The sequence below is a fragment of the Penicillium chrysogenum genome, assembly GCF_028827035.1.
Source record: "Penicillium chrysogenum strain IBT 35668 chromosome Unknown utg000002l_segment0_segment0, whole genome shotgun sequence".
Lineage (NCBI taxonomy): Eukaryota > Fungi > Ascomycota > Eurotiomycetes > Eurotiales > Aspergillaceae > Penicillium > Penicillium chrysogenum.
The window spans coordinates 6,336,296-6,359,707 of NW_026622750.1; the positions used below are offsets into that span (position 1 = coordinate 6,336,296).

At 48.6% G+C, this 23,412-nt stretch overlaps 8 protein-coding genes across 8 annotated transcripts; 5 read left to right on the top strand and 3 right to left on the bottom strand.

The window, feature by feature from the left end:
* Positions 1-2,068: 2,068 nt before the first annotated feature.
* N7489_005626 (uncharacterized protein) lies at positions 2,069-3,618 on the top strand (the record flags this gene model as incomplete). The annotated part of the gene is made up of 2 exons (XM_056711378.1): positions 2,069-3,206; positions 3,257-3,618. 2 exons carry the CDS (start codon positions 2,069-2,071, stop codon positions 3,616-3,618), a joined length of 1,500 nt encoding a protein of 499 aa, XP_056569799.1.
* Positions 3,619-4,423: 805 nt separating this feature from the next.
* On the top strand, positions 4,424-7,396 carry N7489_005627 (Hsp70 family protein; the record flags this gene model as incomplete). Its single annotated transcript, XM_056711379.1, has 1 exon — positions 4,424-7,396. One exon carries the CDS (start codon positions 4,424-4,426, stop codon positions 7,394-7,396), a length of 2,973 nt encoding a protein of 990 aa, XP_056569800.1.
* Positions 7,397-7,756: 360 nt separating this feature from the next.
* N7489_005628 (uncharacterized protein) lies at positions 7,757-8,055 on the bottom strand (the record flags this gene model as incomplete). Its single annotated transcript, XM_056711380.1, has 2 exons — positions 7,757-7,923; positions 7,992-8,055. The coding sequence occupies 2 exons, from the start codon at positions 8,053-8,055 to the stop codon at positions 7,757-7,759; spliced, it is 231 nt and encodes a 76-aa protein (XP_056569801.1).
* A 1,334-nt stretch (positions 8,056-9,389) lies between these two features.
* On the top strand, positions 9,390-11,633 carry N7489_005629 (pseudouridine synthase PUS7; the record flags this gene model as incomplete). Its single annotated transcript, XM_056711381.1, has 2 exons — positions 9,390-9,598; positions 9,650-11,633. The coding sequence occupies 2 exons, from the start codon at positions 9,390-9,392 to the stop codon at positions 11,631-11,633; spliced, it is 2,193 nt and encodes a 730-aa protein (XP_056569802.1).
* A 267-nt stretch (positions 11,634-11,900) lies between these two features.
* On the bottom strand, positions 11,901-13,109 carry N7489_005630 (uncharacterized protein; the record flags this gene model as incomplete). The annotated part of the gene is made up of 1 exon (XM_056711382.1): positions 11,901-13,109. One exon carries the CDS (start codon positions 13,107-13,109, stop codon positions 11,901-11,903), a length of 1,209 nt encoding a protein of 402 aa, XP_056569803.1.
* Positions 13,110-16,083: 2,974 nt separating this feature from the next.
* Positions 16,084-16,575, top strand: N7489_005631 (Hsp20/alpha crystallin family protein; the record flags this gene model as incomplete). Its single annotated transcript, XM_056711383.1, has 1 exon — positions 16,084-16,575. One exon carries the CDS (start codon positions 16,084-16,086, stop codon positions 16,573-16,575), a length of 492 nt encoding a protein of 163 aa, XP_056569804.1.
* A 562-nt stretch (positions 16,576-17,137) lies between these two features.
* Positions 17,138-17,937, top strand: N7489_005632 (uncharacterized protein; the record flags this gene model as incomplete). The annotated part of the gene is made up of 2 exons (XM_056711384.1): positions 17,138-17,566; positions 17,632-17,937. The coding sequence occupies 2 exons, from the start codon at positions 17,138-17,140 to the stop codon at positions 17,935-17,937; spliced, it is 735 nt and encodes a 244-aa protein (XP_056569805.1).
* An 867-nt stretch (positions 17,938-18,804) lies between these two features.
* N7489_005633 (GATA-like domain-containing protein) lies at positions 18,805-19,065 on the bottom strand (the record flags this gene model as incomplete). The annotated part of the gene is made up of 1 exon (XM_056711385.1): positions 18,805-19,065. The coding sequence occupies one exon, from the start codon at positions 19,063-19,065 to the stop codon at positions 18,805-18,807; it is 261 nt and encodes an 86-aa protein (XP_056569806.1).
* Between the last annotated feature and the right edge of the window lie 4,347 nt (positions 19,066-23,412).

Here is a 23,412-nt window from a genome sequence, read left to right on the forward strand (position 1 = left end):
ACACACTTCTTGTATGTACTCATGTTGATATCATCGCAATCAAAATGACAAGGTATATAGTCGGTTTGGGGTGATAATTGCCTCCCATTACACAGGCCCAATATCCGGAGTATGCAATACCACCAGTATATAATGATTCCGCAGGAAAAGACCCAGAATGATTCAGTGGCTTAAGGTCACATTGTATAGAGTATATCCCCACATGTACGGAGCAGAAGCTTTCATTGTTGTCTGTTGGGGTGTGACGACTGGGATATGTGCGCCACCTAGGTATGGTTGGACGGGAATACGGCAAGGGACACCGGAGTAGCCTCCTCAGCGCACTAACCACAATTGAGAAGACTAGGGACTTCCTGGATCATGCTTTTCCAAGACCCCGTGGGTTGGAGAGTTCAAGACATATCCTGATCGTGGATACGGAGTACTCTGAAAACATATCAGATATCATTTCTTTGGTGACAATGCCCCCGCATTCTCCGTACCATGGATCCCTCGTTCCTCTAAACCTTGGAGAAAACATTGGAAGAAGGCTGGCAATATTTTCGAGGTCTATGAAGGCTTCTATAGTTGTGCGGCTACCGTGGAATAATACAAGTGCATAGAGGCCGTGGAAGAACAGGCAGTTCTACGAATTCAATGTTCTGCTATATCCATGGGTATTGTATACTTCAAAAGTAGGGAACGATCATTAAAAAAAAACAAATGATCAATATCGAAAGAGGGGGAAATAAAGAGGAAGAGAGCGAAAACAAGGACAACACATTTGACATCACCAAGTACTACCTGGGTATACATAATGCGCCATCCCTAATTTTAGAGAAAGGGCCAGGGACTACTCCGTATAGACTTTCAACTGATGTACTCTATAACGTCACCTCCAGGGCTGCATTAGACAGGGGCACATCCCTGCGTCGGGACTGCTCCGTATCCCCGCACCCACACAGTTTACTCACATTCACTAACCCAGATTCACATTCACTGATCAAAAGCTTACGATCATCGCCTAGGCTGGAATAGACCCAGATGACTCAAGTCCAGACTTCCACCTAGGCAGATGGGCGTTACCGGTACCGCGCTGCCCTCTGATCTTTTTATGCCTTGCTAGAGTTCCGAGGTTTCCAAGTTATCACTTACTTTGATCTGGGCATATTCCCTACCTCGTTCAAAATTCCACGTTTATTATTCGTGAGGTTTCCCCACACTTTTCTCTGGACACATGTGGTTGTGGCTGAACTTAAGAGCTATTTATAGCGCGGTCTCATGATGTGTGCAAGAGACACTTTCATACCAGACTTTATATCGCTACCCATATGAAGTGTGAAACAAAGAAAAGAGGCAAGGGACAAAAGAAAACAGAAACCAGCAGAAGCATAGCCGAATATGGAGTGTACTCAGTACCCGTGGACGATGACGGAAAATCACAGCCATCTCCCGCATTGCCAAGTACCGATCTGCACCATCAGAGTCAATTGGGTGGTCTCATACACCGGGCTCTGAATACTTTGACTTTGGAATGGTTGAACTCAGGTTTTCCAGGTCGGAACGCTAAACGCCAATATCCGAGACCTCGTCAAGTTATCATTGGCTCAACCCTAGCACCTGGTCGTCTAGTCAACTGGGCCCGTGTACATGCGCTGGTCATGACCTCTGCATCCAGATCCATGACCAGCCACATCGCTGGGAATATCCGGGCCGACTGCTGAATACTGCTCGCCTATGCTGGTTCTGGTTGATGTTAGAATATGAGCGCCACTTTTTCTGACTTTCGTCTATCTTGAGTGCCCAACATGGTACCGGATGGTCCACACTGGCCTAATCGTCAACAGAATGGAGCTATCGACTGAGCCAGACAAACAGGAATTGGAGCTCTGAGAAGACCTAATCCCAGAGGCACATATAAACTTGCTCTACTCCCCCTCTGCACCCTGCCTCGATCCTGCAAATATTTCAATTGTCGATATTGCCTGTCTAGGAACTCTCTCGCTACGGTTCCTATCGTCCTTCGTTTCCAGGAACATATCAGCCCTATATATTCCAGTACATAACAATCATTCGTTTGCTAGCTAAGATGCGCGGCACTCCTATCGTTCTGCTCTACGCCGTGACCTTGGTATCCGGGGTGGTTATTGCTCCGAGACATGCTGGTGAAGCTCGCATCGCTGTCCGCGGCGGCGGTGACGACCACGGCGGTGGTCCATGGTGGGGTGGTGGCCATGGGGGCCACGGAAATGGCGATCATGGAGATGGTGGGCACGGTGGCGGTGGTCCCCCAGCAGAGACCTCTCCCCCGCCTGTTGAGTCCACCCCCACTGTTCCCCCAGTCGTGACACCGACTACTCCGCCTGTCGAGAGTTCCACCCCGTGCGAGACTGACACACCTACTATTCCCCCGGTTGTAACGCCTACTACACCCCCGGGTGTGACACCTACCTCCACCCCATGTGAAACTGATACCACGACTCCACCTATCGAGACGGACACGCCTACTGTTCCCCCAGTCGTGACGCCTAGTACTCCTCCGGTTGTGACGCCTACCTCCACTCCATGGGACACTGACACTCCCACTTCTCCTCCTCCCGCGAGCTCAACTCCCTGCGAGACCGACACGCGTACTACGCCTCCGGTTGTGACGCCTACCTCGTCTCCCCCTGCGAGCTCGACCCCTTGTGAGACCGATACTCCCACCGATACTCCCACTTCTCCTCCTCCCGCGAGCTCCACCCCGTGTGAGACCGACACGCCTACTACTCCCCCGGTTGTGACGCCTACCTCCACTCCCTGCGAGACTGACACTCCCACTTCGTCTCCACCCGCGAGCTCAACTCCCTGCGAGACTGACACCCCTACCTCGTCTCCCCCTGCGAGCTCGACTCCTTGTGAGACCGATACTCCTACCGATACTCCCACTTCTCCTCCCGCGAGCTCCACCCCGTGTGAGACTGACACGCCTACTACGCCCCCGGTTGTGACGCCTACCTCCACTCCCTGCGAGACTGACACTCCCACTTCGTCTCCACCTGCGAGCTCGACTCCCTGTGAGACCGACACTCCTACCTTGCCCCCTCCTACTAGCACTACGCCTAGTGAGACCCGAACTCCCACCGCGCCCCCTCCCACTTCTACCACTCCTTGCGAGACTGAGACCCCCACTGGCACTCCTCCTCCAGTTACCGTGACCACCACATATACTACTACCACCTGCCCGGGTAAGTAAAAGCCTGACCCTTCTGTCAATTTTAATTGCTAATAATATCAGTGACTTGGAGTACTATCACAAGCGGCACATCAACCTACACACGCCCTGTGACCCAGACCAGCACGATCACCGTGACATCGGTTTCCACCTGCACTGAGGGTTGCACTCAGCCCACAACCACTCCGACTAAGGCCACTGTTCCCCCTGTTGTTCCCACAACCTCTGTGGTGGTGCCTCCTCCAGATACCAAGCCCAATATCCCAGCGACTGAGCCTACTGCCCCGGCACAGTCAAGCCCAGTCACTTCTTCCACCTCCGCTCCCCCTGCTTTCTCCTCACCTGCTTTCAACAGTGCTCCAGTTCTCCAGAAATCTGCTGCGGCCTTCATCCCTGGCCTGGCTCTCCTGTTTGCTCTGCTCTAATTGATCTACGCCGAAGTTGATCGGTCAGACCAGATATAATGTCAATGCTCTACGCAGTGGCTGGTGAGAAACCGAACTATGGATGTTCCGTATGAAACAAGAGAGTATTACCCGAATATTCAGAGAAAAAAAAAAAAAAAAAAGTTTTGGGCATATCCAGTCTTGAAGGGCACCAGGATGACGGTTATTAACGGATTTATTCACGACTTGACGCTCCTTATCCATGGTTATGGACCCTTAATTATAGTCATATATACATCAGTCCTGAATCCATACTTACTTCTATTAAGCCCACCTCTCCCTTCACGATTATAAAATTAGGACGTTCACAACTCGTTTGGTATACAACTCAGCCCTGTTCGAAATTAGGGCTGTGACATAATGCGATAACGATAAGCAGTGCAAACATCAGACATCGTGTTTGCATGATGACCCGTGTCCTCATCCAACAGCTCTTTTAGGCTTCAAGTTACGTTACCGCCAAGTGGCCACAGTATCCCTTTGCTTTCAAATGGCTTAATTTTGAGTCATTTTCCTAATTTTCTTTTCATGTTCATCTCCCCCACTCCCCAACCCCAACCCAACACAAGTCTTGAGCTATCCCATAGCTCCATCCGATCATCCATCTGGCGCAAAGCTAGCCCGAACCCGACGCACTATTCGGCAAACCGGTGGAGTCGTTGAATATCTGTCAATTTGTCTATATATGTGCGCACTGGGGTAAATATTCCCTGTTGAAATTACGAGCAACTCCTTGAATCGGCAATTTGGCTGACTCCCGCAGCCCGGAGCCTACACATAGATCATGGCGTTCTTAAATCGCCGACAATTGTCCAGCTCGCCAATGCTGTCCCTCATGGTCCTCCCATTCCTCATATTCCTCCTCAGCTTTGCTGGGCCAGCCTCTGCCGCCGGATCGGCCGTCCTGGGTATCGACATCGGCACGGAATATTTCAAGGCTGCTCTCGTGAAACCCGGCATTCCGCTCGAGATCGTCCTCACTAAAGATTCGAAGCGCAAGGAGTCCGCTGCTGTCGCTTTCAAGCCTACAAGAGAGAGCGATGCGCCTTTCCCCGAACGGTTCTATGGTGGTAATGCGCTCGCCCTCGCCGCTCGGTACCCGGATGACGTTTACATCAACTTGAAGACTCTGCTGGGTGTTCCGTTTAACGATGGCGATCAGGAGGCAGTCAAGACATATTGGAACAGGTTCCCCGCGTTGAAATTGGAGACCGCCCCTGATGGTCGTGGGTCTGTTGCTCTCCGCAGCAACCGACTCGGAGAGGCGCAGAAGAAGGAGGCCTTCTTGGTTGAGGAGATTCTAGCAATGCAGTTGAAGCAGATCAAGGCTAACGCTGATGCGTTGGCTGGAAAGGGATCCGATGTCCGCGATGTCGTCATTACCTACCCTGTATTCTACACGGCGGAGGAGAAGCGCAGCCTCGAGTTGGCGGCTGAACTGGCGGGTCTGAGGATTCAGGCTCTTGTCAGTGATGGATTGGCTGTCGGTCTGAACTACGCTACCAGCCGTACTTTCCCCAGCGTTTCTGACGGCGAGAAGCCCGAATACCACATCGTGTACGACATGGGTGCTGGGTCTACGACCGCGAGTGTTTTGCGGTTCCAGAGCCGCAAGGTTAAGGATATTGGCAAATTTAACAAAACTATCCAGGAAGTTCATGTTGTTGGATCTGGTTGGGACAAATCACTTGGAGGTGATGCCCTAAACGACCTCATTGTGAACGACATGGTCGCCCACTTGGTTGAGGACAAGAAGCTCAAGGATAAGGTTACTCCAGCTGAAATCAAGGCGCATGGAAAGACTATGTCCAGACTCTGGAAGGATTCGGAGAAGCTCCGACAGGTTCTGAGCGCCAACACTGAGACTTCGACAAGCTTCGAGGGACTGTACGACGAGAATGTCAACTTCAAGTACAAGCTCACCCGTGCCAATTTTGAGAAGATGGCTGCTGAGCATGTCGCCCGTATTGGGACCCCAGTGGAGCAGGCTTTGACGGCGGCCGGGCTTCAATTGAGCGATATTGAATCTGTCGTGCTTCACGGTGGAGCCATTCGGACCCCGTTCGTCCAGAAGCAATTGGAGAACTTCGCCGGCTCTTCTAAGAAGATCAGAACCAATGTCAACGCTGATGAGGCGGCTGTGTTTGGTGCTGCCTTTAAGGGAGCTGCTCTCAGCCCTAGTTTCCGTGTTAAGGATATTCGCACCGGTGATGCCGCTACGTACCCCATCTCATTGAAGTGGGAGTCAGACGGCAAGCAGAGAAACCAGAAGCTGTTCACCGCCACTTCCCAGGTCGGTCCTGAGAAGCAAGTTACCGTGAAGAACCTGGAGGATTTCGAATTCAGCTTCGCTCAGCATCTTGCCCAGGATGAGGAACAGCCCATCCTCGGTGTCCAGACCCAGAACCTTACTGCGTCTGTTGCTAAGCTAAAGGATAACTTTGGCTGCACTACTGCAAACATTACCACGAAGTTCACGATCCGCCTCAGCCCTGTGGACGGTCTTCCCGAAGTTATGGCTGGTACCGTTAGCTGCGAGGTGGAATCTGAGAAGAAAGGAATCGTTGAAGACGTCAAGGGTTTCTTCGGCCTCGGCAAGAAGGATGAGCAGGAGCCCCTCGGCGAAGATGGCGAACCCCGTGAATCGATCACCCTCGAGCCCGAGTCGGAGTCCTCCACTGCATCCTCCGCCAGTTCCAAGACGACCACCACATCCACCAAGGACGCAAAGAAGGACGCAAAGGCCACCCCTCAGGTTAAGCTTGAAGTTATCCCGATCAGCTTGAAGTCCGTCGCGCTCGGGACTCCGGCACCATCAGTCGCTGAGCTCAGTCGCATCAACGGCCGCCTCCTTGCTTTCGATGATTCGGACCACGATCGCATCCTGCGCGAAGAAGCTCTTAATGAATTGGAATCTTTCATCTACCGTAGCCGAGACCTTGCCGATAACGAAGAGTTCGTCAAGGCTGTAAAGCCGGATCAGCTGACTGTTCTCTCCGAGAGAGTCTCCAAGGCCAGCGACTGGCTCTACGAAGAGGGCGACAACGCCAAGACTGCCGATTTCCAGTCGAAGCTCAATGACCTAAAGGCCATCGTCAACCCTGCACTGAAGCGGATGAAGGAGAGCTCTTCTCGCCCAGCGCGTGTGCAGTTGCTCAAGGACATGCTCAAGAACGCCGAGTCCATGAAGGAATTGATCAAGAACCAGATCGACAACGACGAGCAGATCTACTCCTCTTCCCTCTCAGCCTCAAGCGCTTCCGCCTCCGAAACCAGCACCGAAACCAGCACATCGACCCCGGCCCCAACCGCTTCTGACGAGAGTCTCGATGACCTCGATGAAGACGCATACTCCGCCTCTTCATCTTCTACCACATCTACTACGAGTGCTGCTCCGGCCAAGCCCACAGGCCCCAAGTACTCCCTCTTCACTCCCGCCGACCTCGCGGCCATCACTCAGGCCTACGAGTCCACGAACCCCTGGCTCGAAACGCAGCTCAGCCTGCAAGAGACGCTTTCCGAGTCTGATGACCCGGCTTTGACCGTTGTGGAGGTCGACTCACGGCTGCGCGAGTTCGAGCGCATCCTTAACCGCATGTACGAGAGGATGACTGCAAACGCCGGCCAGCAGAAGAAGAACAACAGCAATGGTAAGAAGGCAACTAAGGAAAAGAAGAAGCCCGAGTCCGAGAAGAGCAAGGGCAAGGGCAAGGATCAGCCCAAGGAGAAGGAGGATCTTCCCAAAGATGAGCTGTAAAATAAACATCCCCTTGTTCCATTTCACTATGCATTTTACATTTGTTTCTTCTTTCCCCCATCTTTGACTCGTACAGAGCACTCCATCCTAACGCAACCCATGTATCATGTACACACATCCTGGCAGATAGAAAAAAGGAATCACAATGGAGTTTGGGCTGAGCGTTAGCAGTTTCATTATCTCTGCTCCCCCTGTTTTGTTTTGCAATAAAGACCTCAACTAAGTTCGCCAATATCATGGATGGAAGTAAGTAGGGCTGAAACTGTCATTACCAGTTCTATCATCCTATCATCCTCTTAGGAGACTACCTCAACGGAATACACAATGTCGAGTGCATTAGCCCAGCCTCAAAATATCCTCTTAGTAACCCTCGCCAGCACCGGCTCCCAGACCAGCTCCAAGACCAGAACCAGCGCCGAAACCACCGCCAAAGCCTCCACCGAGGCCTGACCCGATTGAACCGCCGCCACCGCCGCCGCCGCCCAAGGAACCAGTACCAGCGCCGCCAAGACCAAGTCCACCAGGACCTATTATGATTACTCAATTAGAGGTGTCCCAAGTTAATCGCCGGAATGGCTGGTGACATATGACATACCGGTAGGAGCAGCAACAGCGGCCAGAGCCAAGCTGAAGAATGCGATGAGGAAGTTGGTCTTCATTGTATTAGATCGAGCTATTGGGCAATGAGAGTCAGTGATTAGCTCAATTATCATACGCTATGAATGCGAGAATTTGTGAGTCTCACCGAATGGCTTTAGAGGTAAACTTGCTGAAGATGGAAGGTTGATTCTTGTAGAACTGGTATCCAGAATAGCGGGCAAATACCACCAATTTATATCTTGATGTTCGACCACATCTGCCAGAGCACAAATCTGATGAGTAACACTTCTCAGCTGGGATCGGAGATTGAGTGGGTTTCTTCGGTTTATTGCATACGCAGCGTCCAGTCGCTTGCGCTGTTCGGAGCGTCTGATTTAGAATTCGTAGTGTTCTGGTTTTGGCGTGTAGTCCTTCTAGCAGTATCCTGGAGATGGGGATTCTCCTGTATATTTTAGTGATGCCATGCTATAGGTTTTGGGAGATGCTGCATGTTTTGAATACAATATATGCTTCAGCGCTTCACACTGGGGCTTGTTTTCTCCTGTCTTGCTCACTGGTTTATATTCGGCTTCGTTTAATAAACAGAGCTAGCACAGCGTTACTAAATACAGTCTGCCTAGATGCCTAGAAGAAATTATATCTGCTTTAAAATTCATCTGGCTACTTTGAAAAAGCCTCGATCCGATCTGAGGTAAGATTATGTAGCGTGTTCGACTTAGGCGTGGCCATTAATCTATAGAATATTAGAGGAACAATATCTAGCACTACAACTAGGGTGTGATACTGGAGCATGTGAAACAGTTGGTCTCCAATATAACTAGTTTTCATGGACTCAGGAAAAAGTCATCGTGGACAACTTGCCAGATTCCTCGTCAATTAACCTTATCCCAATGGTCTGAGACATAAATTGGAGCAACAGACATGTGCATGGTGACAATGGTCTAGTTGAGGATGCTATTAACACGAGACTCAGTCAACATGGTAGTAGTAGTTGCATGGGAAGTGTCCACGTGCGACTATTACAATAACTCGCAATCAATTACTCCATTATTCATTGGGATTCTTTCTACGGTGTACTGACGGCCAATTGTCACATCGCTGCTGTAATACGTTGATCCCCCATTTGGGGCATTGAATGTATCAGGAATATGTTGCTTCGTTTGGGACAATTATTTTCGATTTAGGAGTAGTATAGATAACTCGAGCTAGTAAGCTACCTAGGCAGCTCTGGATGAATGTGAAGGTGAAGTAATCAATGGTCTTCCGTCCCAATGCGGTAAGTAGGGCTACCCCACACTGGGCCCTGTCACACTAAACCCAATCGGTAAAGAAAAGTTCCTGAAGCTCAACCTTCTCCATCCAACCCCACCCATTAGGAACGATTTACACAATTATGGAGAAACCAGATATCGTGGAGTCTCCGCGCAAGCGACAGAAGACAGAAGATGCAGGCTCAACCGAGGTCGCTGTCGCTGTCAATGGCGCGACCGAAACCCCGAGCGCCGCAGTCGCAGATGCGCAGGCTCTGAAGGAAGTCGAAGTCGGTATCACGGAGTTTGTGAGCAACGATACTGAGGGATTCTCAGGTATTCTGAAGAAGAGGTGAGCTATTATGTTCCTTTATTTCAGGATCCCTCTAATAATCATGGGCAGATACACGGATTTTATGGTCAACGAGATCATGACCACCGGCGAAGTTGTCCACCTCCGACTCAACGATATGACCACCGAGACCAACGAGACCACGCCTCCTACACCTGCACCAAAAGCTCCTGAGGCGGGATCCACTGCTGCGCAGACAACTGAGGACGCCCCGGCCAAGGAGGTGGAAACACCAGGTGAGTTCAAGGTCTCGGAAGAGGACCACGCTCTTCTGGAGGAATACTTTGGTGCTCAGAATGCCGCGGAAATCATTTCGATCCACAAGGTTGCTATGTCTAAGCCAAAGGGCCGACCTAGTGAATTTGGAACTGTCACCTTTCCCGTGTTTGATCGCGAGCTTCGCACCAATATCCACCAGGCTATCCGTCGCATTTTCAATTCTCAGCTAGAATCTTCTACCGATGCAGATGGAACTATGTCAATCGCCGCGGCGAACAACCGTTTCAAGCGCGGTGCGACCGCAGGACGAGCCAATGGCCGGCCCCAGGGCCACCGAATCAACTGGGAAGAACTCGGTGGGCCATACCTGCATTTCACCATCTACAAGGAGAACAAGGACACGATGGAAGTCATTGGCTTTATTGCCCGCTCATTGAAGACGAACCCCAAGTCTTTACAATTCGCTGGAACCAAGGATAGGCGGGGTGTGACCGTGCAGCGTGCCTGTGCTGTGCGCGCTCACCCCGGTCGGCTTGCAGCAGTGAACTCGGAACTCCGCAATGCTTATATCACAGACTTCGAGCACCGCAAGCACGGACTGGAGCTTGGTGATTTGCAGGGCAATGAGTTCGTGATTACTCTACGCGACGTTGAAATTCCTGGCGTGAGCCTGAGTGATCCTCAGGCTGCGATTGCCAAGGCGTCCGAGGTTGTCGCTACGTCTTTGAAGAACCTCTACCAGCGGGGATACTTCAACTACTACGGTCTTCAGCGATTCGGAACCTTCGCAACCCGTACGGACGTGGTCGGTGTCAAGATGCTGCAGGGAGATTACAAGGGCGCATGCGATGCGATTCTGCAGTATTCTCCTAAGTCTCTTCAGGCAGCAATGGAGGGGAAAATGTCCACTCTTAACATCGGCTCTGATGACAAGGATCGCGCTATGGCCATCAATATCTTCCAGACCGGCGGTAACGTCAAGGACGCTCTGCAAAAGATGCCGCGCAAGTTCTCCGCTGAAAACAATCTACTCCGCCACCTCGGCAGGAACAAGAAGGATTATCTGGGTGCGCTGCAGAGTATTCCCCGTAACCTGCGATTGATGTACGTGCATGCATACCAGTCGCTCGTCTGGAACTTTGCTGCGAGCGAGCGCTGGCGCCTTTACGGCGACCGGGTGGTGGCAGGCGATCTCGTCATTATCCAAGAACACCGCGACAAAGAAACTGTCTCTGTTGCCGAGGCTGCCGAGACTGTCGACGCTGACGGTGAAATCATTGTTGTCCCTCAGGGCGAGGACAGCGCCGTTGCGGCCGAGGACATGTTCATGCGGGCGCGTGCCCTGACAGCGGAAGAGGCGGCCAGTGGCAAATATACCATCTTTGACCTGGTGCTTCCCCAGCCTGGATATGACATTATCTACCCGGAAAACGAAATGAAGGAATTCTACCGTCGCTTCATGGGAAGCGAGCATGGTGGCGGCCTTGACCCATCCAACATGCGCCGCCAGTGGAAGGATATCAGCCTTAGCGGCAGTTACCGCAAGATTTTCAGCCGCATGATGACCGACAACTACTCCTTCGACGTCAAGCTTTATTCCAAGGACGATGAGCAGTTCGTTAAGACGGATTTGCAAAAGCTGATGGGGGAGGATAAGGCTGCCGATACCGCCGTGGCCGATGAGACCCCAGCTGATAAGCTGGCTGTTATCCTGAAGTTCCAACTGGGATCAAGCCAGTACGCCACCATGGCTCTTCGGGAATTGACGCACGGAAAGGCCACAGCCCACAAGGCTGACTTCGCTGGTGGACGATAATTGGGACAGGAACCAGCACCAACTGTTCATTTTAACACTGCACATGGCCTCAAAGCGCCAATACCATGACTAGTACTGTGATCCGGATATCATTCCAGTCATATTCAAGTACATAGTCTGAGATACACACAAAGATACACAACTTGAAGCTATTACAATGAAACCCTCATTGAACTAACCCAAAACGCCAGAACCAGATGAAACTACGTAAAAGAGGGCTGTAGACCAAGCTTAGCCTCATTATATCATATCACCTTGCGGACACCCTCAAACCCCCTGGAACCGCCTCCTCTCCTGCTCACCTATCGGCGACACCTCATCAAAAGACGACACTACAGAAACCTGATCAAAATCCCTCTCCCTCCTCCGCCCCTCCAAACCCGACACATCAGAAACAGCATCATCATCATCATCCGAACCACCAACAGCAATACCAATACCAACCTCATCATCCGAAAAATCCTCAAACGGCATCCTAGCCAACCGCGACGGCCCCCTCGACGACGTAACAGACGCAACCCGACCCCTCAAATCCTGCTCCGTAGCACTCCGCCTCTGATCCATCGGCACAGCAACGGCAACCCCAATCTCCGCCTCAGAGTCACCAGCTCCATGCGCCATAGACATGCGGTGCACAGACCCCGGTCCAGGACTGGGATCGGGGGTAGGCGTCCGGCCCCGACTTTCCGTCGAGGGCGAGATGCTGATAATCGGGATCCGGGGCAGGGGCGTGGGCATGGCCGTGGCCGTCGAAGACATGGCCGGTGTCGAGACTGAACGTCTCGGTTCTGGCGTTGGGGATTTAGGAGATATCATTAGTTCTTGCGTTGATACTCCGCTTCGATGGCCTGTTGCTATGTCGTATGGTGGTGGTAGGGCGTTGCGTTCCTTTTCGCGGCGTCGTCGGCGGAAGAGGAAGAATAGCAGTGCTAGGATTAGAGCTAGGCCGATTACTGAGACTGGGACTGCTATGGCGATTTTTGTTGTTTTTGATGGGCCGCCGGAGAAAGTGGTTGGGTCGCTGGTTGCTGAGGTTGATTCTGAGGCTGAGGCTGAGGCTGAGATTGTGGTTGGTTGGGTGGACGTGAGAGCAGATAGGTTTGAAGTTAACGGTGTGGTCAAGGGTGCTGGTGTTGGCGATGGATTATATGAGGTTGTATCCGGTATGCTCGTTGGACTGGCTTCTGAGCTGATACTATCGACAGCCGATGTCTCACTCGGTGCTGGGTATGTGGTCAACTCGCTGACTGAGGGCCATGATACCGTTCCAGGAAAGATACCTGTCACTGGCACTGCTGGATCTACCCAGCCTGACGGTTCTGCAACATTCTTCTGGTTTCCACCAGGTGTTGTCGTGATCATCAGATCCTGATCCACTGATGCCACTTGCGAGGTCGGATATTCTGATCTAATGGAGTCCCAGATATCTGCATCATCCAGTCCAGTGCCCAACATTGCAAATGGCAAGAATCTCATGGCAGATATGGTGGGTTGAAGTTGGATACTCGGGGCACTGCCTTATGTGAAGGCTCCCAAGCGAAGACAAAGAACCGCCACGAAAGATAGTACAAAAGACGCTGGCGCTAGGATACTCTCATTGAATAACCACTTTAGGTAAGCCGATGTCTTATGGAATAATTAAATATGGCCAGGTTCGAGAGCAGGGAAGTTGGAGGCAGCAGGAAATGCAGAATCTCAATCTTTGGAAGAATAGCGAACATTCACAGACAATATACGGTGTACAGACCACAGACAACAGCCCCAAAGTGGGGGGTCGAAGCACTGCCCTCAAGATGAGACGCTCTAACAAAGAAGCGCTTCAACATGCAGTAGACTCGGCGTCAATGAAAGTCCATACTACTCATATTCTGATCTCTTTGAAACTGACATATTCGGCCTTCAAAGAAAATATCAAATCAATCACACCAATAATTATTACGATGTATACAAACCATTGGAATTTCATTTTCCATGAGGCTCTCAGATTCTATTTTTACGCCGTTCACGCTAATATGGGGCCACGTAGGATCAACACAAGCCCTAACTGCTTTCTGTTTAGTTTCTAGGCGGGGGAGTTTGGAGGTTCTACATTATTTTACAGGGAATTTTATTATTGGATCGTTGCTTTGACACGATGCTGACAGCATATACGGTTTTGCATTCCAGTGTGCTGATTTGACAAGGATTCGTCTGGAATCGAGAGTACAACTTCCATTCTATTTTCGGTGCTGTATATATAACCTACATAAAATTATGCACTATTTGGCCACGGTTTCACTACCAGGCACAAAATACTTACTTATATTAAGCCGAATATGTTGATGTGAACTGACTGGACTGACTATAGAAGTAGTAGGTGCCAGGGTTGGGACCATACTGCTAAAGCTATTGTGAAAGTAGATATTAGTCTCAAATAATTCTTACAGCTACAATACTAGTGTAACTAAGACTATACTGTGAATCAGGAATATATACATCTCAGTGACCCAGTTGTAGAAATCCCTCAATCTGATCTGAATTTCCCGATCGGGATGCCACCGCTTTATAAAGGCGCTCACGGTCCCTTCTTTGTCTCCTTGGGTATGCTAGGAAAACAACATCGTCTTTATTCATGATCTTCCCTAAGTAAACCAATATTGCTGGTTCGTGGGAATCCCGTATCTTCAACTGCCCTACCTGAGAAACATCGCAAAATGGCTGATTCTAGAACATGCCATGATCTCATCAGTAAACGCCAAAGCTGAAGGAGGTGACCCAAATAATTGGTCTATGTCAAGACAATAAACGCTCGATAAAAGCGGACTTGTTCATTGGCTGGTTAGTTCGTACAATATTCACTCGTGATCACTTGATCGGTTAAATCTTGATTTATCTTGATTCCCGTTGGTTTGAGTTACGAGGTGTCTTCCAAGGTTGGTCGTCGAAAGTCTTCCTAACTGAAATGTATAACTACTCGAAGTGGCCCGGCCCAGAATATTGTAGTAAACACGACTGATGTCGACTCAATTGCTTCAACAATAGCATCATGTCTTCTAACCAGAAAGAAGAGTGAGCTAGAAACCAGCAATCCCCTCGAGTGATATACTGATCACTGAGTTCATTCTACCTTATAGCAACCCAACGGGCACTTCATTCCCTCTATCCCAATTCACTCTGTATCAATCTCCACCCACGAACGAGCTAAATGGCGATAGCCCACCCACACCTCCTACGATGTCCATCCCGGAGGATTCAAAATTCGACGCAGCCTGTTCAAATTCCACGGGACTTGGCGCAATATGTCGAAAGTTAGCGCCCGCAACTGAACTATCTAGAGAAGCCTGTGGAATGCTGAAGGAATACGAGTGCGCATTTGATCGGACCCGGATGATTAAAAGATTCGCGTATCTTCATAGCTTCAGCAGAATGGAATGAGTTTTGTGTGCACCTTGGATAAGTCATCCACCTACCGTAACGTCTACCGTAACACTCAGGGTGGCGTAGTACTAGGGTGTATTCCAAGGTTACGTCCCTACTGTGCCATCATCCAAGCGGGTTAGCAAACCTGTTCTTTAGATCCGACATTTCCAAAAGGGCCAAGCTTCTAAATCAGCTGTCTACTGTCGACATTGTCAACTTCCGACTGGCCGATATAACTAGAGATCGTTACCACCTCTGTTATACAGTGCTGGAGCGTCATATAACATGACATGCCTCGCACTTCCATTTCTATGGTTTTTCCCAACAGCCCCAAATAGCCAGCGAAATCCACATGGTCTGGCTTATTTAGATGATTATAGCTTTTTGACAATTTCGCGGCTCAAGTTCGGACATATTCTTCATCCTTTGACATCTGTGAAACAGACGATATCAGCTACTTTCCTAGTGCCTATTAATCTCTATATAGATTTGGGAGGATTTCGACGGCTTAAGTTTCATCTCCCACCGAGACAATACTTGTAGTTGATATACGGAAATATTTTCCCTAACACGTTTATTTGGATATTGGGGTTGCCAGGCCCATCATTTAGCTTTGTATGTGCGTGCAGAGTGTGGGTAGAGTCCAAGGGCAAATGTACAAAGAATAATGAAAATAAATTCCTTTTGACACCGACTTCAGCTATTTTTTTCCCAGTTATTCTCGAGCATTCTCGAAGTGCCGGCCAGTTTACTATTTCCGCCGTTCGGATGACGTCACTCTCTGTGGTATCGTGGACATGCAACCATTGGAACTCGTCCGTCATCTCAAAATCATAAATGGAGAAGAAATCGTGTTATAGAAAGGACTTGACACTAGGAGAATCATCTAGAATAAAAAAGTCGGCGGGCCAAGATTTCGATACGATGCCTGATGTTTGCCACAAGGATCATAAAAGCGCGGCGCTTGCTTGACAGAATCTGAATTCACCAAGGCAAAGGATCGCAAAGAATCACAGCTTATAGTTCCCATAACATACTATTCCAATCAACAATGTCTCTCTTGCACTCTAGCTTCCCAGGTGCGGGCGATTTCGCCCCTCTCTTCCGTCTTCTCGACGACTATGATGTCCACCGCTCCGGCCGTAAACAGTCTACAGCTCGTTCATTCTCCCCAAGTTTTGACGTCCGCGAAAGCGATGACTCTTACCACCTCGACGGCGAGCTACCTGGCCTCGAGCGAAAGGATATCGAAATCGAGTTCGCTGACCCCCAGACTCTAATGGTGAAGGGTCACTCTAAGCGCGAGTATCACTATGGCCCCGAGATGGCGCAAGGCAATGAGGTCGAGAAGGCCGATCAGAAGTCTGAGCCTACCCACCGCTTCTGGGCCAGCGAGCGCTCCGTCGGAGAATTCCAACGCACCTTCTCCTTCCCGGTTAGTGTTGACCAGGAAAACGTCAAGGCCAGCTTGAAGAATGGCATTCTGTCTATTCTTGTGCCCAAGGCCTCTACCTCCGTCACTAAGAAGATCACCATTGAGTGATCTCTCGCAACCCTTTACATGTCATTTCAGAGATCTTTCACTGAGGTCGTATGGAATACAATGAGCTACGAAAGTTGACCATGTTACATTGCAATCCTGTATTTTGATCGATATGTCGTTCAACGCTGTATTTTCGGCTATGTGACTTGTTTCGCAAATCATTATTAATATTAATTCTTATATCGGCATATTATTATCCTCGCGGTTTATATTATATAGTGAACGCTAAATTCCGATTCCTTGAAGTATACATGCGAATAAACTCATTATTCATATTCCTATGTATATCATGCGCATCAAGAATTTCCTTTCCCCGGATTTCGTATTACCGAGATACTATCAAAGGTATATTCACTGGACGTGTTTAGTGACCTTTTGACGTTGCAGACTAAGCAATCCCCATCTCCGGGGGCGCTGTAGGGTCGTCTTATTCAGCATTGTTTGTCCTGTGACATCAATATAACATCAAAGGCTCAGCAATACCATCAGTCTTTTTATGTACAGAAATATGCATTCCATATTCTCATACTTTCATACCTAGAAGCGAGTCAAAAAATCCAACATGTCCGAGAAGAGCATTGAAGATGTTGATCTCACAGAAGATTCAAATGACAACCTCCAAAACCCCGACGACAGCAGCGACGCCCAAAACACCGGATATGACTCCATGGATCCTGCCTTGCTAGATGAGGAGGATGCCGCGACAGAGGACGGGCAAGCTGACAATGTGGTATCATCGCCGAAACAAACATACGCCTTCGGTGGGAGATATAACGACTTGAAGATGCATATGGGACAGCGATATTCCGGCATGGCAATCGGCGGCTCGCATACATGGAATTACGATCCAGGTGTATGGAAAGAGACCAAGGAAGAGCCCGATCTCTGGCGGATCGACTATCAAACCAACAAGCGACGAGCACGGAACGCGCCCAAGGGCAGCGGTGCGCCTGTCGGGACGGAATACCACTGGTTGATTGTTGGGCACCAGGTAAGAGTGTATTGACTAGACATGGATGGAACGGCAGTTTCTAATGAGCATCCTACATCCTACAGCACGTACGTAAAATCGACGCTAATACCTACGAGACCCACCTGACTGGCTCCAAGTATAAACTGGCGCATAAGTCAGTGGCCTCGGGGTCTTGGTCGATTCCTACGGTGAAAGGACAGCGGCAGAGAGAAATAGAATTACTGCAGGATGCGGAGCGGCGTGTTCAGGGGCTGCCGCCTGTGGTGGCGAGTGAGAAAGTCAAGTCTAATCAGCGTGAGAAGGGGCAGCAAAGTATTGACGCGCTTTTTGGCCAGGCTGCCCGGAACAAGCAGGGCGCAAGTGGTCCTAAAAAAAGGAAGCGAGCATGAGATTATACTAATGGACGGTTGTTTTATGTATAAGGTTGTCTCTTTCCCGACCTGGATAGTGCGTGACTGTGGGAAAGATGTACGAATAAGAATTTCTCTCGTTCATGGGAATGCTCGGTATTGGGCGAGGATGGTCATTTTTCTCGGTAATAGGCAATGACTGGCTAGGCTAGGATAACAGAAAATCACGATACGAAAATAAACCTGTATACGGCCAAGGTCAGCTCTCTGTCAAGTCCGCTATAGCGTCATAAAAACATTGTGGTTTGGACTTACTCTTGGCCTTCGCAAAAGGAAGGCGAGTTTAAGGACAAAGACCGCTGGAAAGGACCCTCGGGGGGCTTCAACCACGCGGGTGGCAGTGGTAACAGGCTCTGCCAACTTCTATAGATTTCGAACAACGAAGATGAGCATACCCGCTCGTCCGACAAGTTATGTCCCGATATGAAATCATAGGGAAAGGCTCGTGAGAGACAGAGGACTTGTTGTACTTCACGGCTAAATCGAACTCGGCGACATTTTGGTCTCGTTAGAAGCATGTGCGATACACAAATCTGCGCCTTCGATATTAATCAGTGTCCTATCCGGAGACTTCTCATTCAAGACATACCTTCTTGTTGGGTGGGTTGCATATTGACAACGGCCTTGAAGGAACTAGAATACTCTTCGGCGGATTGGGGTCAAACTTCTTCTGGCTAAGAGCTTGGTCTGTTCTGGGGAGAGACACACTTGGAGGCTCCCCTGGTTGCAATTGAGAATGAGATAGAAAAGGCTGTAAGCCAGCGTGTCTTTTCCAAGGCCCGAAAAGCCAAGTTATATCGGTGTCTTTATCCCTAGAGAGATGAAAAATGTGAGCCCGAGAATGATCTAATTTCCGAAACGTTGAATGACAGCTCCGTACCATTGAATGAGTCGCGATGGGAAATATGGCAGCCCTTTCCCTTGCTTTGCCCATGCTCTCCAGAGGGCGTTCTCAAGCCGCCGGTAATTCTTGAGCTGAGCCCTTTGTCGACGGATGTATTTTCTGGTGTCCCATATATCCTCGTCTTTCCATTCAAGAGACAAATAGTCCACGTTCTGGGTGGCTTCGTGCGTGACCATGGAATCATCGAAGGCGACTCGTGTCATGTTTGGCACTTTCTAACATGTTTGAATATGTGATAGACTTAGGTTAAGCCTAAGCACTACGTGACCGCTTAATTCACCCAAACTGGGATACGACGTGTATTACGGGACATAGACGGTTTAGGAGAGTGGGTCAGGGTCCTATACGCAAGGGGAAAACGGTGCGGAAGGTCGACTATAAGATTACGAACGTGTTTCTCATTGACGCCTTCTATCCGAAGAATGTTCTAATCGGCCGGTACATTGGTTTGGCTTCATTCTTCCCTAGTTACCCAGTTAGGAGAACAAGGGGTATCCATTGAAATCTCGTAGACTGGAAAGTAAATAATAGAGCCAGTTGACTTACACCTTCTTCGAAGGGGGAAAAAGCAGCCGGAAAAAGAAAAGTTTAATTGCACCGCAGCATGCCCGTGCTTCCAGCAAACATTTGCGGCATATTGAAGGGATCGGATCATTGCCAACCATTGCCGAGCTTGATACCAATGCCATATTTGAGCTGAAAGCATGCTTGGAGTTTAAAGCGGAACGTCTAGATTGTTCGCAGGAAAGGGCTTGGAAAAGAGAAGGCAACCAATCCGCTAAAATGCTAAAAAGGAAGTGGGAAGACTAGCTAATTTCCAGAATTTCGTACTTGATGCACCTGTCAAATATAAGGTTTTAGCCGCGTATTTTATGTAGTATTGGGGCCTTATTATCCTTGGCAACCTTGGATTATATATGAAGAAAGGACAGAAATTACTATATCAAGCCTAGAGAGCCCTAGAAGCACATGAAACGATGTCAGCAGCACGATTGTAAGAACAAGCTTTTCTGGTCAACCATCATGGACATTTTGAAATCTCTGAATAACTTTGAGTTCTCTATCGTGAGGGAAATTGCTGTATTTAAAAAGAATATCGAGTCTCGGTATGCGTATACATAATTAAGTCGAATTCTGAACCGAAGTATAAATACAGCTTAAAACCCCAGAGTGAGAAGAAAACGGCCGGTTGCGACTTGGGTATGTTGTTTAATCGAGAACAGGTTTCACCTAAACGGTCACAGAGAGCAAGAACTGTTGGAGCCGACGGTTGTTGTACAATCAATTACCCTTTGGGCTTCACGGGCTGTCTCGGTAAAATCCTCAGACAAATCTAATATCACCTGGCTCTTTCAAGCTAACGAATCGAATGTAATAGAAGCCGTCCTCTAGGATGGATAACATGATAGATGAAGCGCACATTTCCGTCCCTAGAAGACATGAATTGACTTTTCTTCTTCTGCTGATCAACATCCCGATCTGTCTTTTGGGCAATTTCATTGCATATTTGATATTCCAGAAACTTGTGGTGGTTGTTATTTTGGTGATATTCTGGGTATTGCTATCTGTCTTCACTGCTTTTCTCATATAGAGTGTGCCCTCTGAGCCACCTAACACGCGTGTACCATAATGTAGCATATGAAGGAAGAGAGGGAAGCCTACACTTTTTTTCCCTAAAGCCTTTGTCAGAAAATGTGTGAAAGCAGGTGGATAAAACTGATTTGTCTTGCATATCGCCCTACCATAATTTTCTATCCTCCCTTCATTTCCTAAATATATGGAAAAAGCAGGATATTTACCCTGCTCAACTGGCAAACAAAGCTTGTCAAATGGCATCAGGATCAAGCAGTACTATACCATGTCTTGGTAGATATAATACCATGCTGTCTATACTTGATTCAAATGCAATGTAGAGCAAAATTTGAAACAATACTTTCACAAGTGCTGTAGATAATACTTTTTCCAAGACGAGAAAATCACTCCGCTGTAGGTATCACCCGCTTGCACTGAGATACCAGTTTCGGCGCTAAACTCGAAGCTGAGATAGTCATCCATCGTCAGGACATGTGCATCATGAAATTGGTGGAAGCCGGTGAGATCTAGGCAAAGTCAGGGACTATTCAGAAAAGGCATAAGCCATATGAATTCCACGCTAAAGAATGTGGACGAGGCAAGTAATGAAATGGGGAATGGAACAGGAAAACAGAAATAAAAATAAAATAACAAAATAACCTAAGGGAAGAGACCAAAATTGTGTGAATGAATTGTTCGGCTCAGCATTTAAGTCAACGTTGGCCAAGGCGGGTTGTCCTACTCCGTGCTTGTTAACCCTATCTGTTCCTAGGATAAACCTATTGACCTTCGACATTCAAGACAAACTCGTATACTTTAGTATGGGCCAAACATATGCAAGCAGTGCGAAGCATGCAAATGTGTCACATCGCCCGCTAGGGACAAATGAGCCAGCTCCCTGATTGGCGGCTGATTTTTCCACCCCTTAACAACATTCTATTGGACAAATGTTACCTGCCAAAAGCCCCCTGTGGTATCCAGTTTTGAATAAATCTGAAACCCAGCCAATCGGATTGACCGCTATTAGACTCATACATGACACCCTACGTGTGGGGAAGAATAGTTACATTCCTAGAGCAATAGCTCTAACATCACTCAATTTTGCTATAGCCAATCCACCCAAGATCAGGGATGACATCTTTACGGTATGGCAAGAGTAAAGAGGGCGGCGATGAGAACATAAATAACGTTAGACCTGTAATGGAATCGTCTTATTCTCTTGTCATGCAGATCTATACATAAGGTTTTAGAATCCAATATATAATGTAGAAGCTTGCCAGAACCTTTCTATGATGAATTATCGCCGTTTTCATTCCGTGCACAACGGACGACACTTCCACTTTCATACCCAATGGCTCTGGATCTATTTGTTCGTTTGATTTCAGCTGCTAGGAGTCTCACTTTTCGGAGACGACAGAAGAAGTCGCATGCTCTATCAAATGTACCTTCCGTCGTATCCCTTGTCTTCAATCAAATCACTTTCTTACGGCTTTTGCAGGTCAGACTCAAAAGAAGCCCAAACTTCAAGCGACGGAGAGACTCCTCGTTGACTTCCGCACCATACAGCTTGGATCCAGCAGAGTTCACAATCTATACCGACCAAGAATGGACAGTTGATGGTTCTATTACAAGCCCACGTGTTCAGATTGAAAGTCGCAATGGATCTTCTACATCGTTTCTACAAGACCAAGTCGACAATTCGACAACCTACTCAACCTCGGGACATTCTAAGATCGGACCAAGTCTACTACCTGCTCCAGCTCTACCTGAACTTCCAGTAGTTCTCAATGGACCGGCGGAGCCGATAGATATCAAAAATCTCAAGAGAATCGAGCCTGACTTTACGAAGGGGGCTCAGCGTGCATCCAGGTGGCGTCGGAAAATAAAATCGACTGTTTCACAAAAATAGTTCCAGCGTGGTGATCGAGGGAGATGCACTAATTGCGTGCAAAGTCTGAGTCGGCGGGAACGAAGCTCCATTGTAACTTTGCAATAATTATTTCAAAATCTGGGCAAACAACGCCGTCAAAGTTAGGTCCGATGTTTCTATAGAAATGTGAGACTTGCAGATCTTGTAATATAATACCATCAGTGGTTGCTTTGTGCTCAGGATTATCCACTAGGACATGACAGGTGCCATTTCATATGTTGGCTCCATTCGGAAAAGCACGTACAATTTCATGATGTTAAGAAACAGGATGACGCGGCCTTCTTACCATTGAAAAGAAAGAAAAGGAAGAGAAGGAAAGAGAGAGCTACCAGACATGTACCTAAGTAGGTTCTATCATATGTTGATGCCTCAGGCATCAAACGTTTTACCACTGTGAATTTCCGGCACGGTCGCCATACATCTGATTTCTGTTAGTTATGAGCCCCCGGGTCGCTTCGATTTTAATCTCTTTTTCGAGTCTGCATGTGGATCTCATACATCGAGCCCTTCGTTTTGCGTGATTTTATACCGGCTCCTATCTTTGAAGCAGTGGCTTAGACCCCGTCATTAATAAAATCCCAACCAACGGCGGTTGGCCATTAATGTGATTTGTTTTTCAGCCTTAGTTTCGCAGTTCCCAGAAAGTGGTTGTAGAGCACTCTTATATTTCGGGCAGAGTGTTTGGAAAACCCAATAGTGATGTGGTTTTTCAATACAATATCAGCAGTGGACGGAACGGACCTCGACGAGCCTGAGATGTTTTCATTCCTGTCGAACGGATGTACTGGGATATGTATATATGATCTGGCTAGTTAACCACTTCTCAACAAATAAATTGACCGAAGTTCCTCCGATGTGGACAGGCGAGAGTCCCCCTGAATAACCCCGCAGCCCAGCCGGCATGGCCCACAAACGTAGAGCGTGCCACCGGACTTGGCTGACTCCCTACCTACTAGAAACCCAAATGAAATGTCTCCCCGGAGAAACCACCTGTATCAAATCAGCAACTCTGTTTGGACGGGTCTTAAACCAAGCGGGGCTGAAAGAA